This window comes from Solanum stenotomum, chromosome 12, assembly GCF_019186545.1.
Source record: "Solanum stenotomum isolate F172 chromosome 12, ASM1918654v1, whole genome shotgun sequence".
Classification (NCBI taxonomy): Eukaryota; Viridiplantae; Streptophyta; class Magnoliopsida; order Solanales; family Solanaceae; genus Solanum; species Solanum stenotomum.
Genome location: NC_064293.1, coordinates 41,191,522 through 41,208,988, shown reverse-complemented (window position 1 = coordinate 41,208,988; position 17,467 = coordinate 41,191,522). Strand labels below are relative to the sequence as shown.

Below are 17,467 nucleotides of genomic sequence, written 5' to 3'. Positions count from 1 at the left end.
CGGTTATTTTCTAAATTATTTTTTAAAATTTGAAATTATATATCAATTAATATGAAGATTATAATAAAATATTTATATTTTTNTAGCTATGGAGAGTAATTAGACTATTTTTGAGTGGCTATATGTAAAAGTTCCCCTAAACATATTACTCCTTCGGTTAGTAATTATTTTTTAAAATTTGAAATTATATATCAATTAATATGAAGATTATAATAAAATATTTATATTTTTTAAAAGGCGAGTAAAGTTGAAAATGCAAGGGAACTAATCTTTGATGCTGTATTCTTTATGCCGGCCACTTGTGGTAACAACTTTCTTTGTCTATTCCCTTCCTTTTTTTTCTTCCCAATTAGAGTATAACATTTGAAACAACTGATCAATTCTTCCATTTCAATCAATAAAATAGAGAAGTATAATATAACAAGTGATAGACAATCCAATTTTCCTGGATCATCTTATACAAATATATCAAATTGCTGCTAATACATAAGTAGAAGTAATAATTAATTAGTTTACAACCATGCAATCTTTTCTAACTTCTTGACCTCCTGTAAGGCTACTCATCTTAATCATGGAATTAGAAAATGCCTTATGAAAAGCTGCTTTTGATGTAGCAAACTTATAAACTAAGCTCTTCGTTTTTGGTGTAGTCAGCAATGAATGATCCGAAAATAACAAACTTTTCTTTTGGAGAATTAGCCTGTAATGAGTATTATCAAATGTTGTTGGTGAAGGATCATTGCTTATTCCTGCGTTTTTTGCCCTGTTTTTGAGTGGACATATGCCCTTCAAGCTTGCAGCAAACGATGGACGTAGTGTAGGATCGATGTCATGTGTGGCGTTGAAGTTGTATATACGGTTCATAAATGATGAACAATGGGTAAATCCTAGAGTGTGTGCACCTGCAAGCCAGAGAGAATGTATAGTCGTATCAGATGTAAGTTGAGTGATCATTTAAGAAACTAAACTCGTGAATTTTTTTGGAGCATTTGTTATGCTGACCTAAGAGAGCCACCAAGTCATCTAGTGAAAGACCTCTTTGATGGAAGCTTTGTTGGAGTTGAGAAATGTTGAATGTAGGCTTTGGAAGCAGTGTTGTTTCACTAGCTCTTGATATTCGTCCGTCTTTTCTTCCTTTAGGCACGTTCCAGTAAGGTCCGCCTGACTGAAAAAACAACTGGCAATAAGCTTGTAGAATATAGGAGTATTTGTTACACTCTACACGAGAGACATGTTGAGTATATAAAGAAACAGTCTTTAAAGTTGTGTGGGATGGGCTGTTACAGTATTGTTAGTCCTGATTTTTATAGTCTCTACTTTAGTACTAACATCTTCAATGAAATTTGAACTTTGTTAGTAACATTTATACCATACATCTACACTTGTAGTACAGTATTTTCTTTGCAGGGGATATGTACTTACTAACACAACTGCATCTCTTGCAGCAAACGCTAAAATATCAGCACAAGACACTACGCCAGGACATATAGCTTCAACTGCTCTCTTTGCACCATCAATAACATAGAATCCGTGTAAAGAACCATTAGGAGGCGCGTCCTTTTCCGCGGTGTTTTTCCCCTTAGAGCTCAACAAAATTGAAGCATCACAACCCTTCAAGCAAGGTAGAACAGAGGAAGTAAGTAGGGTAAAACTAATATGCTTAAAAATAACAAAGGAATATGCTAAAATACCCGGAGGAAACAATCATGGAAATGCATCCTTAGAAGTGTAGCGGGCACTCTTCTATCTTTCTGTGCTTCCTCCTTAACAACCTTCATTACTATGTCTTCAGCTTGAGGGCATGTTTTTGCATAGTAATTTGAACTAAGTGCATTGCTTTGAGAATAGTAGATGGAGAAAAAAAGAAATGTGCTCAACAATGGAACAAAGTATGCCATTGGAAATCTGTGTAACTATTTTATGACTTATGTTATGTTGACAACTACAAATGCTTACTTATAGGTAGAGGGCCAAAACTTTGTGATTATTCTTTGATTTGTAGATTTGAAATGATTAACTTGACTAGTAAATTTGGTGGCATGCATGTTTGTCATAGATAGTGGAGTGTTTTCTAAGCATCTCTAATTGCTATTTTTCTCATTACTTTTTGTATGCTTTATGCCTAATGATTTACTATGGTGGTTAACATTTGAAATTTATGGTGGAAAAGTCATTATGCATGTAATTAAGCTAAATTGTCTGGTTCTCTGCATTAGTCATTTCAATTTGAAAAAAGGTGCTACCTAGTAGAGTAAGATAGTAAGTAGCCAAGTAAAATATCACTTCACGCATGGCTTTATATTTATCTATTATTAGTAATATAAAGCATAGTATCTATTTGTTTGTTTGCAATGATAACACATAATTATGATTTGATCTTGCTGCTTATCTACTTGATTATTACTCCACCACCATTGCTCCGCTGGCTAGAGCCTTCTATGTAAAACCAAAATGTCAAAAAGGTGATGGAGAGAATGTCCTTTTTACTTCTTTTTTGATTATAAATATGCCTCGTAAAGATCTCTATGAGTAACTACTATACATATCTGATTAATCTCGTGATAATAAAAGGAAATTTTAATAGAAAAAAAATGTATAGCTTATGAGAATCTAATTTGTCTAATAAATTACCTAAGGGTTCTCAATGATTTAGTTATAATAAACATGATTTACTTCCTTTTCTTCAACCTAACTAAGCAAGATTTAGTTGCTCTACATTGCACTAGGGATGTATGTATGTCTCTACTCATTAAATGTCTTTCGTAATAAATCTATTTTATTTTTTTATGTGTGTGTGCATCTATTGATTTTTACTTGTTAAAAGTATGAACTTGTTAAAGAAGAAATGATAAATCTTAAAATCACATATCAAATTGTTGTCTCATAAGATGTATAACCTCTTGAAATTTATATGAATTTAGCTAAGAACGTAACACAATTGAAGCAAGTAATTCATACATGTGAATTGTGATGTTACATTTACACTAAAATTGGTGTTTGGAATGTTTGATTTTTTGTGTATCAGTGGACATACAAGAGTGAGATCTAAAAACAGCTAGCTTTAAATTAAAGAAAATCAGTGTGGCCCTTAGTTTGACCCTATATATGGACCTCTATTTAATTTTCCTGAATTGGATCATTGCTATCTAACTTTTTCTCAAAATACTGCAACTAGTAGACTGTAGACATTTGGGCCATTTCAAGGAGGAGTTAATATCTTAAAATATCACTAAACTATATAAAATTATCTAAAAAAGTTATTAAACTTTTTTTGTATCAATAAAATTACTCAACTTAACATTTTTATCTTCAAAAATCATTCAACTATATTTATAATTGAAATAAATTTGCCATGACAAATTAAATTATTTTTCTATAACATGTAATCATGGATGGCATAAATAAACAAAATTATAAAATTAATTTACCCCACAAAAGTTATGCCTGTATTTCATTTTTACCTTGAAAATTATGTCATTGTGTCTAATATGACACCGACTGCATAATCTCCAATGCAGTGGTCATATTGTCGCCTGAATATGCAATACAAGAAATATTTTTTCAAAAGTCTAAGCAGCAAAAAAAAAAACCCACCAACTTTCATCGCTATAAAAATTGACTGAACATTTCGAGCTGTATGCAGAAAAGTTGTTTGATTGATCTTTTCCTGCTCGCATGTAAAATAATTATCTCTGGAATGGCAACTGTGGAGTGAGGGGAAGACAGTCACATTTTTAGATCCAAAGTTGAGTAACATATGATCAAAGAGCAAGTTATTAGAGTTATAAATATTGGTCTCTTGTGTGTTGAGGATTTTATTTTAATGATAGAATGATTTTTGAAAATAAAAATAGCAAGTTGAATGATTTTATTGATATAAAAGAAAGTTCAATGACTTTTCTAATAGTTCAAGTGACCTTTTACCCAATCACAAATTCTGTCTGGTTAGTGATAAAGGTGCAAACTTAAAAAATATTCATGTATTTATCGATTTAGTGCAAAGATTGAGCGTAAGTAAACTTGTTTTGTAGCACCAAATAGTAGGACAAAAGAATGCCCATGAACCAATTTTTGATGTCTGACGTTCATCAAGCAGGTCACTTGGATTGGTCAGGGTTAAAAAAACGCAAGCCTTTATCAAATACTGATACATTGATAATGACTATTTATTTATAGTAAGTTACAAAATACAAACTCATACATTGATAATGACTTTTACAAAAGCTCTGCTCCATAAAATCCTACAGTAACACTTAGAAAAGTGTTCTTAATTATAAGTAGCTAAATGAAATCTGAAAAAGTATAAAAAATACAAATCTCCACACTGCTTCCATTTTTCTGGATATTATCATTACATTAGAAGGATTAATAATTAATTAGTCACCCTACAATCCCTTCTGACCTCTTGACCTCCATTTATGCTGCTCATTTTGATCATGGAATTAGCAAATGCTTTAAAGAACGTGTCTTTTGAGCTAGCAAAATCAGAAACAAGATTTTTTGTCTTGGGATTACTGAGCAAAGCTTGGTCTGAAGAGAATAAACTCTTGTTCTGCAGAATTAACTTGTAATATGTATTATCAAACGTCGTTGAGGAAGGATCCATGGGACTTCCAGCATTTTTAGCCCTGTTTTTCAGTGGACAAATACTCTTTAACGTTGCTGCTAGAGTTGGATGCAATGTTGGGTCAACATCATGTGTGTTATTGAAATTGTGTATCCTGTTATTGAATGATGAACAATGAGAGAATCCTAAGGTGTGTCCACCTGCAGATTAAGACACAGTATTTGTTAATTATAATTAGCTCAAATACAAAAGAGTTTAATAAACCCGAAAAGTAAGACAAGTAACATGGCATAACAAGTTATATACACCGATAGTGTAATTTATTTATTTTTAACGTTACAAGTGTATATAAGTTTGTGTAGATAACCTGAGAGAGCGACAAGGTCTTCAAGTGATAATCCTCTTTGAGAGAAGCTTTGTTGAAGTTGATTTATGTTAAAAGTTGGAGCTGGCAATTGTATAGTTTCACTAGCTTTCGATGTTCTTCCATCTTTTCTTCCTTTAGGCACGTCCCATGAAGGTCCACCAGACTGCTCATAGACGTTAAGTTAATAACTGGAAATGCAGGAAGAATAAATTTTTAGATGAGATGGTCAGACAGTTCAAACATAAGAAATGTTTGCTTACAACGACAACAGAATCTCTAGCAGCAAAGGCTAAGATATCAGCACAGGATACTATGCCAGGGCAACGCGCTTCAATGGCTTTCTTTGCACTATCAATAACATAGAATGCATGCAAAGAAACATTAGGAGGACCATCTTTTTCTGCAGTGTTCTTCTTTGAGTTCAGTAACACCGAAGCATCACAACCCTATGTCAAATTAAAAAAATCAGAACGAATTGTATAAACTATAGTAATAATTAGATTAAAAATATGCAAAAATGTACCCTTATGAAACAGTCATGGAAGTGCATTCTTAGAAGAGCAGCAGGGACAGTTTTGTCCTTCTTTGTTGCTTCAGTAACAACTTGTGTAACAATATCTTCAACTTGAGGGCATGTGTTCTCATAGTAATTTGAACTAAGTGCATTCCCTTGAGAGTAAATTAATGAGAAAATTAGCAATGAGCTGAACAAGATTAATGCAGAAGAGGATGACATAGTTGCTAGCTTAGTTAATTCCTAAGTGGTGGTAATTAACAACTAAATGATTTGTGATGAAGAAAAATAAAAATTAGTAAGGCTATTTATAGGGGTGCTCTTGAAAGATAAGGACATATTTGTAAAATGGTTATTGGAATCTCAAATTGAAAATATTAGCTCTAACAGTGAATTTGGTAACATGCATAATCTTTTCATTAATCGAGTGTTTTTGAAGCATTACTAAAACATTTATGTCCTTTCTTTTCTTTTTTGTCTTTAAAAACATGGCCCTCGGTCCTTAATTTTTATGTTCAACGACAACATATTCAATGTAATTCATAAGAAAAAATATTTTCAATAGATCCTCGACCTAAACATTCATGTTCATTAAAAAGTTGGGTTATCTTGAAATATGTAATACTCTGTTAAAAAGAAAGGAAAAACTAATTCCCCTTTAATTAAAAGACATTACTGGTAAAGTAGTTGAGATTGAAACATCAAAACCGTTTTTCATGTTATTATGGCTTGTTTGTTATCTAAGGCTAATTTTGGTTAGTTATAATAATTTGACGAGCCTGAAATATTGCACTATTGATGTGATTGGTAGTTAGGAATGCAATGCAGGCTGGCTTTTACCGATTGAAATTTTTATCATTAAAATAATAGAGTACAATACAATACGATAAATTATGCAATAAAATGTAACAATGTCAATCATCTCAATTCCCATCAAAGTGTAAGTAACCATCAAAATAAACATTATATTTAAACTAACAACACAATACAATATAACACTTAACAACCATCCAAACAAGAATTGAAAAAACTAATTGAAGGGTTTGATAATTAAGATTCCTTTAAATTAAAGGCTAATTGTTTTAGCTGTAATCGACTAATTTTTTTCAAAAAACTAAAAAGAGATCATAAAGTTTTTGTTTTGGTAGAACAACGATAACAACATAGGGTTGAAAAGATAACAGGAAAACCCCTCCATATACCTTCAATTTTGCGATTTAGAAATTAATAAATAAAAAATTAAAATTATTTTTTTTCACTTCAATTAGACCTAAAGATATACTTGAGTCATTTTTATAACGATAGGACTATATATAAACCACTTTTATAATGAGGTGTATATCAATGTGTATATAAATTGATACATCGTAGATGTATCTATGGACCTTGAGTCCCATGCGTGAACCTCTGCCATTTTATACATGGACTCTTAATACAATACATAAACTTTATAAAATCTAGTAAAATATATATATATATATATATATCATAAGCTTAATAAAATAAATTTAAAATTATTCTTTTTTATTATTGTTATAAAAAATAATATATGTGAACAATTTGTCTAACAATAGAAATATATATCAATCAATTTTAAAATGAACATATTAGATTTAGATAAAGGCGATCATCGTACTTATACGAGTATGTATTATGAACTCCTCTATTTAACCTTTTATTAATTGAACACTCAATCAAAATAAGATTTTTAAACCCCTCCTAGCACGTATGTAGTTCACTTGCCCTTAAATAAATGACATGTCAAATCCATGTCACATAAATTAATAACATGTCATAATTATCTTAATTAATATTTTAAAAAGATATTAACCAAAATTATTTAATAAAAGGTAAAACAATAGCACAAACCCATCATATAGGCTTTATTTAACATCAAATAAGCAAGATGCTATTTGATACCATACAATACCGGATACATTATGAAATAATACGTAATAACCATCAAAGAGTAAGTAACCATCAAAACAAACATTATATTTAAATTAACAATATAATACGTTACAACATATATGAGAAATTGGGTCAAAAGTTCAACCATCAACTTCCAAGGTTATTTATGTAAGTCATCCGATTTTGATCCAGTTATGTATTTGGGCTGGGTTCATTGGGCTGACTTTATTGGGCTCTGAATGTCCATGAAGCTGTGAAGTCATCGTCTTCTTCTTCAATGTTTATACGATCTGTAATAAATTTCAGGGTTTTAGGGTTTTAGCGAGAAGAAGAACATATTCATGGAGTCAAAAAACAAGGATAATAAGAACAGAAAGGGTAAAAGGCCGGCCGATGCCTCCTCCACAGCCGGAGATGAAAGCGGCGGAGGAAATAGAACTGAGAAGAATGTCATCAATGATTCTCGATTTGCGGCGTTACACTCGGATCCTAGATTCCGCGAACCACCGCAGAAAAAGTCTAAAGTTACCATTGATTCTCGATTTAATCGTATGTTCACTGATAAAAACTTCGCATCATCAAAAGCACCGACTGATATTAGAGGCAAACCCCGTAAATCTTCTGCTAAAAACCCTCTTAACCATTATTACCATATTGAGGAAGAAGAAGAAGAAGAAGAACAGGGTGAGAAACAGAAGAGGCAGAAAGAGAAATCAAAGGTGTTAGAATCTGAAAGCGATGATGACAGTGAAGAAGAAGAAGAAGAAGAAGAAGAAGAGACCAAGAGTGACAGTGGGACGAGTGAGGAAGAAATTGAGGACCATAAATTGAAGAAAGTTGGTGCCGTATCATCAGAGTCCGAAGAAGATGAAGATGAGGAGGTGGGAAGTGATAATTCATTGGCAAGTACGTCCGATTCCGATTCCGATTCTGATGATGAAATGGCCGAAGTTTCTTCAGAGGAGGAAGACACTTTCGTGCAGGTATGCAATGAAAAAGACAGCATTTTTGTTGGGTATGATGTTTGAATTTATGGCTTTTAATTATTTTGCAATTTTTTTGTTTTGGTCTGAATCAGAAAGAGGATGTGCCTGAGATTGACAAGGAAACTAAGAGGCTTGCTGTTGTTAACATGGATTGGGGTAGAGTAAAGGTTCGTTTTTTTTTCTTTTCCAATATGGATAATTGAATGATCCCTAGAAAGGTGTCAAATTTGGAACTTTTGTTCTTTGATATGGTAATTATAATTGTTTTTCATTAACAATACTGCAATTAATAATTGCTTAAGCCAATCCTATCAAGATAACTTTGGCCCTGCAGGCAATTGAATTGGTTGGGATGAGAATATGGTTAGTTCAGTTTTGTTTGACCATTACTGGCTTTGTCTAAATGTCTCATATAACTTGGAATAACAGTTTGAGCGTTTCTGGATGCTGGAGTAAATTGTTAATAGATTGTGCTGAGCATTCAATTTTGAACATAGAAATAGTTGTGGAAAGGTGCAGCCTATAAAAAAAAGTTATGCACGGGTGTATTGTGGTGAAGTTTTCCTTAGCTTTGAAGTTGAGTTGCAGGCAAAATGTTTTCTTTTCTGGATAATTTACAAAATAATAGATATAGTAGTCAGCGTATACGGGAGGCCATCTATGGGTTCGTGCATTTATCTATAATATATGATAGTGTTGGGCGTTTGTCTATTATTCATCATACCCTACGGCGGTCATAATGTGGATTGCACCTCAATTCAAAATTATAAGGGGTCACTTGGTTTGTAATATAGATTTCTTAACTACTTAAGTGATCTATAGAATGTTGTTGGTAGAAATCTCTGCATAGCTAATATTGTTTAGTTTTCAGTGTTAAGCTCTGCACTACTTTAAAGCATAACTTATGTGGAAATCTATATATTGTTTATGCTGCATAATGTGAAATAATAATATATTTAGTAGCAATGCATGAATCAGAATAAAAGACAAAAAAAATCCCTTGGAGTAGGGAATCTCTGTATAATTTATTTTTCACTGCACCTTACATTATTCTTTACTTCATAACAATCCTGACACTATTATTAAAACCCTGTATTATATTCCATAACTAGCCATTAACCTATGTTGCTTGGACTCTTCAAAAATGCCAACGGGTGCGTGTTAGATTCGCCAAAAGTAGTGTATTTTTGGAGAATCTGAGACGGGTGTGGCATCAAAACTGAAGAGTTCGCGCAACTAAGCCATTAACTAAACTATGCCTTGATGTATTTAGCTTCTATAGAACTATTAAGTTCTTTTCTCAGTAAGCTGTTATGCTATGTAGGCAGTTGACTTGTATATGCTATTGAGCTCCTTTCTCCCAAGAGGGGGTCAAATAACATCTGTTGCTGTCTATCCATCTGACTTTGGTCTCAAGCGTATGGAAGAGGAGGCTGTCCATGGTCCAGTTGGCCTATTTGACGAGGAAAAGGCAAAAGATGAAGACAGTGATGATGATGAGGAGATGGACAATGAAAAATTACGCGCCTATGAAATGAGTCGGCTCAGGTGATGATTTGGTTCTGTGTTTTTTCTGAGTAATGTATCTTTAAGTGATTTTTGGATTTTTTGCTTACTAAAAATGACAACTTGTTGATAAACCTTTATGAAATTTATTCGGTTCCTCTTCTTTTTTTACCCTTATGCTCCTCTATTCCATGTTTATTAATTCCCCATCTTTCATTATATATAGGTCTCGTTTCAAAGATACTTTCTTTTGTACTTTGCAGGTATTATTATGCTGTGGTGGAATGCGATTCAAGTGCTACAGCAGATTATCTTTACAAAACTTGCGACGGGGTTGAGTTTGAAAGAACATCAAACAAATTAGACTTGAGGTTTATTCCTGATTCCATGGAATTCAAGCACCAACCACGTGACATTGCAACAGAAGTAATTTATGGCTTCACTTTCTCATCATAGGAGCCTTTAGTTTTAACAGTTATTATTGGCTGAAAACATAAAATTTAATCGCACTTGTGTTTGATTGTTATATTCTTCTGGTACTTAGGCCCCTGCAGATTATGAAGGTCTAGATTTTCACACTCGAGCTTTGCAGCACAGCAATATTGAACTTACATGGGATGAGGATGAGCCACAACGCATCAGGACCTTGAAGAGACAGTTCAATGATGAACAGGTTTACTCTTGTTTGATGTAGAGTGTGTGTATAATGTGTCTTTTAGTTTAGTATCTCCGTGAAAATTTTGAACTTTGTCAAACTATATCTCTTGCTGATATTACCAAGTGTGAGAAGATTGTCAGGCACCTCTGACGTCTTTTTCTATTCTTTGTTTTTTACTTGGGTGTGTTGTCAGTGAGCCTATAAAGTGGGATAGTGATACAGTGTGCACATGCTTGCTTGTACGTAAGGTGTTGTATGTGGTTATTAATGTGTCTTATACGTACAGGTGTTGTATGTGGTTATCTATGTGTCTTGTACGTACAGGTGTTGTATGTGGCTATCTATGTGTTAGTATTGTGCTATCTATTATGGCTGCTGGTGTAGGGTTGTGCTGCACTTTCCAATACAAGGGATATTCATTTTTGGGGTTTTAAGATTTTATGCCTTCCCATTAACAAAATCTTCATGTTTATTAACCTTGTTTCTTTCCCTCAATACTGTTTTCTATTACTCTGCAAATAGTGATATTGTTTCTTTGTTGGCAGCTTGCAGATATGGAGTTGAAAGAGTTTTTGGCGTCTGATGAGAGTGGAAGTGATGATAATGAGGAAGGTGATGACACAGAAGATAAATCTGCCAAAAGGAAGAAAAAACAAGATACCTACCGTGCGTTACTCCAGTCTGGGGAGGGTTCAGATGGAAATGAGGATGATGATCAGGACATGGAGGTCACATTTAATACTGGATTGGAAGATCTAAGCAAACGTATCCTAGAAAAGAAGGACAAACAGTCGGAAACTGTATGGGAAGCTTATCTCAGAAAGAAAAGGGAGAAAAAGAAGTCCAGGAAAGGTAACACCAAGGATTCATCAGAAGATGAGAGCAGTGATAGTGATCAAGAACCTATAGATGAACCTGAGGACTTCTTCATAGAAGAGCCTTCTGCAAAAGGGGATAAGGATTCCCAACATAAGAGCACCAGGAAAGGGAAGCAGAGCCTTGAAGCGTCTGAAGAAGCTGAGGCAAGTAGAGCAGAGCTTGAGCTATTACTTGCAGATGACAAAGGAGGAGACCCTAACTTGAAGGGTTACAACATGAAACCTAAAAAGGCAAAGGGGAAGAAGGGTAAAGGAACTCCAGTAGAGGACAAGTTACCAACTATAGATTATGAAGATCCACGGTTTTCATCTCTCTTTAAATCACACCTCTTTGCATTGGACCCCACAGATCCTCAGTTCAAACGGTATTTCCCATCTTGTTTACACCAATTTCTTGTTTGTGCTTTTAAACAAAACTGGTCTGGCATTTTTCCCAATTCCAAAACAAAGCCTGCTTGGTCTTTTCATTTGTTTACAGGTGTCTATTTTGGTTTTTGCAGGAGTGCAGCTTATGCTCGCCAGTTGGCACAAAAGCAGCACAAGGTCGAAGAAGAAATTGTTAGTGCAAAACAACATCCCGGAGTAGCTGCACCACTGCAGCCATCTAGAACATTAGAGTCAGCAACAAATGAAAAATTGCAGTCTGATGATTTGCCTTCAAGAAAGGAGAAGCACGAGCTATCTTCTTTAGTTAAATCTATTAAGATGAAATCACAACAATTATCATTGTCCTCTCAAGGTAAGGCGGTAGTAAAGAATGAAAAAAGTCGAGCAATGGCAAAGAATATCAATGGAGAGCGAGGAAAGAAGGAATGAAAAAAGTCGAGCAAGGGCAAAGAAGAAAGATGAAAAGCGAGTAAAATAAGAGAGTGAAAAGTAAGAGGTTATATAATTTTGATCCAAAACTTCTCATGGGATTACACACACAAGGTTCATGAAAATGGATCATGGTTCAGTATGGGGTGAATAGTGGCCTTAGTGAATCTCAATACGTAGCAACTTTAATTTTTTTACTTCCTTTATTTTTTACTGTATGGCCTAAATTTATGGTTCCGTCAGTGTTTTGCTGTGTTAACTTGCAGAGTTGTACAATTTTCAATTTTTTTTACAGTAGTCGACTGTAAACTTAATGTAATTCCTCTGTACTCGTCTGAGATTCAAAATGCAGCGACTTCCTTCTATTCTGATTATTGAGCTGAAGTCTATTTGAAAAGAAATACCACAAAAGTACAATTTCATGCATTATTTCCCCCCTGATACAGCAATGGTGATGTCAGTTTGCACATACGTTGGCTTGTCTACCTACTCGGCAGGGCATAAGTCGAAAAGAACTCACCTAGTGCTTTGTAATCGTCTTTGGTGGTGTCTAAGCTTTGTCTCCCATGGTTGTTAATCGTTTCATTGACTATTATTAGGTCATACACTTGCTAATTTAGTTTCAAGGATCATACAGAACCAAAACAAGAAAATTCCCTTTACAGGCAATTTTTAATGAAAAAAGTGTATTTAATCTTAAATGGGGGAAAGGACAGAAAGAAATCAGAGATATATTTACAGTACAAATATTAGGTATAAACTGCAATATCAAAAATGCTGTGGGACACTTCAATTCTATGCTGCAACAGAACTCAATATTATACAGAGGACAAATAAAAGCCTCATGAAGAAATAATAATCAAATAATAGCTAAAAAAGGAAAAGATAGCCATCATAAATTGGCAATAGAAGGAATTCAAATGTGGTGCATGGTTTCCTGCAGGTCTAGATGATGGAACAGATGGGAACGATGTAGCGGGTTCATTTGCACTTGCATTTCCCTTGGTGGCCTCTGGCACCACACTGGCAGGCGAAGGTGCTTCAGTAGAATTGTGCTTGTTCACGGGCAGAGTTGTTGATTTATCGTTTGATTCTCCAGAATCATAACCTGCCAAGAAAGGTTTCTAGTTAAAACATGAACAGGTGTGCACACTAAAAATGTCATACTCAGGATTGCAAACTCACAATCAGATGCTTTCCAACCCAAAACCATCTTCTCCCGATCAAATATTACACGATAGCCAGTCATGAAATTTTCTGCAGAAGGATCTATATATTAGTTTGCTCTGTCATATATTCATAATACAGAAAGAGGATCAGCGTAAATTGACAAATAGCTTAGGTTTTTGAGAGTGAGTTCTACAAATAGGTTTCCAAAATCTATAATTTAAGATGAAGTGAAGACTCAAGAGATCGATTGGAACTGAGACTTCTAAAACTTGGTAACTGTGAGATCATTAGTTGGTAGGAGTGCAAGTTACATTACAGATTTCAATGGAAAGGAACAAAACATCAGGAGCAACCGATAGATGATTGATACTTACGTCCAATGATGTTGACATCCTCACTTTTCACAACAGCTAAACAGTATGCGCCTGAACCGTCCTGAGGATAACAGCTGAAATATTAGAATATTTTAAAAGAGAATGCCTTAACATAAAAGGAGCAGAAACCATCTTACCGGGAGTGAGAGCATTATTATCGGATCGAAAAGATATAATTGGTTGCCACCTTTCATTGTCAAATTTACATCTGGAACTTCAAACGTAGTTTGATTTGCACTGCTTAAATGGAGCACGTTAATCCAGAGAGTTCAAAGGACATCAAGAAAGTAAAAAGTAGAATAAAAAAGCTGGCTCACCTTATCCCATAGCAGTACTCAAAAGGAATTTCACCATCAGGTTGAACACGTGGCTGTTTTGCTTCAGAATTGAACTGCAAAAGAAGCAAAGTATTCAGTTTTAACATATAAAGAACAAACTCACAGATAACTCATACAGTTAGTTTCTCACTCACGTTTTCTGTAATGACTTTGTAAACTGGGTCGTTCAAGTATGTGAATGAAGTGCCAGAGTCAAAAATGGCTGTGAAATCAAGATCAGTGATCTTGCTTCCTACTGTTATTCCTGTCAGGCTGATGTTATAAGTTGGGCTGCATTCAGAGAGAGAGAACGAGTAAATACATATTCAGTTGAATTCTCACTTCCCTTAATGTTAAAACCAGAAAATCGAAGTGACAGCTTACTGTGGTTGATCAAGATTGAGTGGTGTTTCTCCTTGGCCTGGACTTCCTTTATCTCCAAAAACTATTCTTCCAATACCATCAGGTCCAAAGCACATAGAGAAAGAATTTGCAGCAAGACCTTTGCTTGCTAACATGCTTGGGACAGATATATTTTCAATACCAAGTCCAAATAGACCATTAGGAGCTGCACCAGTTAAAAATGCACCTGTTTGTCTTATCCCACACCTGGAATGAAAGAAATAGAATAAAATTTATGGTGGATAAAGAAATGCATCAGAAGATCCAAATTACAATGCTTTACCAATTTTGGTATATGGAACCAGTTATAAACACTATCATTTGAGTAGTTAAAAATTCCAAGTCTGCTCTAACTAGAATGTGACTGCATCTCTCAAACAACAAGGCATGTACTAGTCACCTTAATCTCTTCCAATGATAAAGAAAAAGTAATTATACCCACCCCAGAGCAATTGGAGCCTCAATGCTTTTTTGTTGAGCATTATTTGTTTCTAAGTGCAAGATGTCTTCCACTAGTACCCCTGATGATGAGGTGTTATTGGAGAGATATGCAACTCCATAAGCACATGCGTTCTGTGAAGCTAAGCATCGTCTCTTTTGTCCACACAAAGTGCCATTGCACGGGACAACCTCACTCGTTGAAGACGTATTAGGGCTGTAGATATTAAGATTTATTCGCTGTTTCAAAAGCAAACAAAGGAAGATGGATGATTATAAGTGTCAACCAAGAAATAATGCACAGAAACGTAAAAAGGGAAAGGCAAAAGAGGAATAAAATTAAGGCAAACTCTGGTGGAGTCAGGAGTGTCAAGTACTTAGGCTATTAAGAATCTAAAAATTCTTCAATGACTAACAAGCTACGAACGATATGGATCATAAATTTCGTTTCAATTTCAGGATATAACATGCATCAAACTCACTTTGCAACTATTGATTTAGTTGAAATCATCCATTTTGTGTTAGTTATGAATCTTCCTTAACAGAAAAATACTTCCTCAAATTCTACGTCCACCGCATATCTTGCTAACTTAGAAGATAATCTGTTACTGTCATAATGACTGATAAAGACAGACTAAGAGAAATCTGCTGTGTGCTGTCGCCTGCCATTGAGTTATCAGCAGGTTTCTTAATTACAAAAGGAAGAAAAGTTTGTACGACTACTCCCTGTGATTATCAATATTCTTCATTGCAGAAGGCAATATACAGAAGGGATGATCAACTAAAAAGAAAAAATCTTTAAACATTTGAAAGTTGAAAAAGAAAAAGTACTAGGATGAATTAACATACTCTTCCACTGCGTGTCTGAAGGGCACGCACACAGTTGCTGCAATCACATGGTAGCCAAAATAAGTCACTGCCAGTGTCAAGTGCCACTAGAAATGATAGCCCAGGACTGCCCACAGTGACATTTGCATAATGCAAGCTGAAATTTGCCAAAGAAAAAATTAGTTACATCACAACTACAGATATTACAGACTTCGCAACTCTACAGTTAAAAGACATATTAATTACAGACATGCTACTGCCAAAAACATCACGACAACCCCTTGTCTTGAGAGAGAACTAAAAGACAGCAGAGGAGAGGAAAATCCAAAAAAGAACAGAATTCGGATCTTTGAACTGGAACTAGAATAACAGTACATTCAAAATTTAGAGTCAGTATTCTTATACAGTTAAATTACCAAAATAGAGTTATATGTCCTGTTTGGTTTGACAATCATACCAAAAAGGCCTAAATCTTTCTTCTTCAAACTATAAATGAGACATGGACCTTCCTCTACTAATTCAATGATTCATTTTGCCTCCTACCAACACAGACATGGAAATTCTTTAGTCTAGGTAACCTATTTTTCCTGATATAGGATTACTATCCCTACACCTCCAACTACACGGACAAAAACAAACTAAACCACAGTCAACCTCTGACATCCAACCTAACAGAAAAAGCAAAAGACAGTAAACACAACAACAAACAGAGGGAGCTTACAATCCCAAAGAACTGAGCCGCAAAGTTTCATTTCCTCCAGAAAAAGCAAGGGGCACTGTGGGATTTGTTGTATCAGCAAGGTGGCGGCCCTTAACAAACCGATCACGTTGAGTCCAAGCTGAATAATATTCAACACTCCCCTTCTCAGGCAACCCATGAAGGTCCAAAATACCCTTCACCGGATCCGAATACCGGTGATGGATATCAAACCCGAATGTCCCAAACCCATCAGTTCTCTGCAACTGGTATCCAAGAATCGCCAAGAAAAGAATTGGGGCAAGGAAAAAATTACGAATTTTACAAGAATTAGGCATGTTTGTATAAGAAAAAACAAAAAAGACTGATTCTTTATACGTATATATATACAGGGAGAAAGAAAGAGAAAAGGTGAGGAGATAAAGGGGGATTTTGAGAAAGGAAAAAAAAATGGGTTGACGAGTTTGAAGCTGTGGAAGTTAAGCATTGCTTCCATATGTAGTTTTTTAGGAGAGCGTAAAATGGTGGAAGAAAGTCGTCGACTACTGTGTGAAAGACGAAAGCGTCCGAGTTTGGTCACCGAGGACTTGTTTGGGTGGCGGGTTATGGGCTCCACTTTTTTCTGTTTTCTATACTGGGCTGAGGGCTCCATCCTCTTTTTACTGTAGCTTTTTTTTATTTTTCAATTTATAGTATCTACGTTAAAGTTCAATTAAATTTTAAAAAATAAAAATAAAGCTAAGGTAACTGAAGATTCTAACTCGAAAGTTTTGATTAACAATGAAAAGTTCTTTTATAATTGTCGTGTTATATTTTTACTGCAGTGCAGAGAATTTCATGATTTCCTCTTCTTTTTTTTAATTTGCTTTTGGAAATTTGTACATAAGAAATTGCATAGGGTTCTTTTGTAGTTGTAATGATTTTTGCACTCTACATTCCCTTTTGGGAAGCTGCACTTGACTTTTCCAAAGTAATTTCTCATGATGTTGTTATTTCACAGCAAAAAGAAAATAATTGAAGGGCCCTTCGTTTTTTTTT

General features: G+C 34.6%; 4 protein-coding genes across 4 annotated transcripts; 1 reads left to right on the top strand and 3 right to left on the bottom strand.

Annotated features, from left to right (window-relative positions):
* Positions 1-371: 371 nt before the first annotated feature.
* Positions 372-1,946, bottom strand: LOC125846675 (peroxidase 64-like). Its single transcript, XM_049526239.1, has 4 exons — positions 1,692-1,946; positions 1,423-1,611; positions 1,003-1,165; positions 372-902 (listed from the first exon to the last, which is right to left on the bottom strand). Exons 1-4 carry the CDS (start codon positions 1,896-1,898, stop codon positions 508-510), a joined length of 954 nt encoding a protein of 317 aa, XP_049382196.1. The 5' UTR covers positions 1,899-1,946; the 3' UTR covers positions 372-507.
* A 2,333-nt stretch (positions 1,947-4,279) lies between these two features.
* Positions 4,280-5,711, bottom strand: LOC125846674 (peroxidase 64-like). The gene is made up of 4 exons (XM_049526238.1): positions 5,458-5,711; positions 5,195-5,380; positions 4,935-5,097; positions 4,280-4,767 (listed from the first exon to the last, which is right to left on the bottom strand). The coding sequence occupies exons 1-4, from the start codon at positions 5,668-5,670 to the stop codon at positions 4,373-4,375; spliced, it is 957 nt and encodes a 318-aa protein (XP_049382195.1). The 5' UTR covers positions 5,671-5,711; the 3' UTR covers positions 4,280-4,372.
* Positions 5,712-7,663: 1,952 nt separating this feature from the next.
* On the top strand, positions 7,664-12,484 carry LOC125846668 (pre-rRNA-processing protein ESF1). Its single transcript, XM_049526231.1, has 7 exons — positions 7,664-8,342; positions 8,438-8,512; positions 9,670-9,893; positions 10,115-10,277; positions 10,396-10,524; positions 11,055-11,752; positions 11,888-12,484. The coding sequence occupies exons 1-7, from the start codon at positions 7,701-7,703 to the stop codon at positions 12,201-12,203; spliced, it is 2,247 nt and encodes a 748-aa protein (XP_049382188.1). The 5' UTR covers positions 7,664-7,700; the 3' UTR covers positions 12,204-12,484.
* Positions 12,485-12,910: 426 nt separating this feature from the next.
* Positions 12,911-16,992, bottom strand: LOC125846669 (aspartyl protease family protein 1-like). The gene is made up of 10 exons (XM_049526232.1): positions 16,454-16,992; positions 15,754-15,889; positions 14,909-15,144; positions 14,449-14,673; positions 14,220-14,355; positions 14,065-14,138; positions 13,885-13,984; positions 13,748-13,808; positions 13,389-13,460; positions 12,911-13,311 (listed from the first exon to the last, which is right to left on the bottom strand). The coding sequence occupies exons 1-10, from the start codon at positions 16,765-16,767 to the stop codon at positions 13,046-13,048; spliced, it is 1,620 nt and encodes a 539-aa protein (XP_049382189.1). The 5' UTR covers positions 16,768-16,992; the 3' UTR covers positions 12,911-13,045.
* Positions 16,993-17,467: the final 475 nt, after the last annotated feature.

Excerpts from the sequence above, each read along its gene's own strand:
- LOC125846669 (XM_049526232.1), bottom strand. The coding sequence starts at position 16,767 with ATGCCTAATTCTTGTAAAATTCGTAATTTTTTCCTTGCCCCAATTCTT. Across the intron at positions 14,356-14,448 it reads CTCAATCTTGATCAACCACA|CCCAACTTATAACATCAGCC; the intron begins GTAAGCTGTCAC and ends CTCTGAATGCAG. Across the intron at positions 13,809-13,884 it reads TAATAATGCTCTCACTCCCG|GACGGTTCAGGCGCATACTG; the intron begins GTAAGATGGTTT and ends TGTTATCCTCAG.
- LOC125846675 (XM_049526239.1), bottom strand. The coding sequence starts at position 1,898 with ATGGCATACTTTGTTCCATTGTTGAGCACATTTCTTTTTTTCTCCATC. Across the intron at positions 1,612-1,691 it reads TCCATGATTGTTTCCTCCGG|GGTTGTGATGCTTCAATTTT; the intron begins GTATTTTAGCAT and ends CCTTGCTTGAAG. Across the intron at positions 1,166-1,422 it reads CAAGAGATGCAGTTGTGTTA|TCAGGCGGACCTTACTGGAA; the intron begins GTAAGTACATAT and ends TTGTTTTTTCAG.
- LOC125846668 (XM_049526231.1), top strand. The coding sequence starts at position 7,701 with ATGGAGTCAAAAAACAAGGATAATAAGAACAGAAAGGGTAAAAGGCCG. Across the intron at positions 8,513-9,669 it reads TGGATTGGGGTAGAGTAAAG|GCAGTTGACTTGTATATGCT; the intron begins GTTCGTTTTTTT and ends TATGCTATGTAG. Across the intron at positions 9,894-10,114 it reads TATGAAATGAGTCGGCTCAG|GTATTATTATGCTGTGGTGG; the intron begins GTGATGATTTGG and ends TGTACTTTGCAG.
- LOC125846674 (XM_049526238.1), bottom strand. The coding sequence starts at position 5,670 with ATGTCATCCTCTTCTGCATTAATCTTGTTCAGCTCATTGCTAATTTTC. Across the intron at positions 5,381-5,457 it reads TCCATGACTGTTTCATAAGG|GGTTGTGATGCTTCGGTGTT; the intron begins GTACATTTTTGC and ends AATTTGACATAG. Across the intron at positions 4,768-4,934 it reads AGACCTTGTCGCTCTCTCAG|GTGGACACACCTTAGGATTC; the intron begins GTTATCTACACA and ends CTTAATCTGCAG.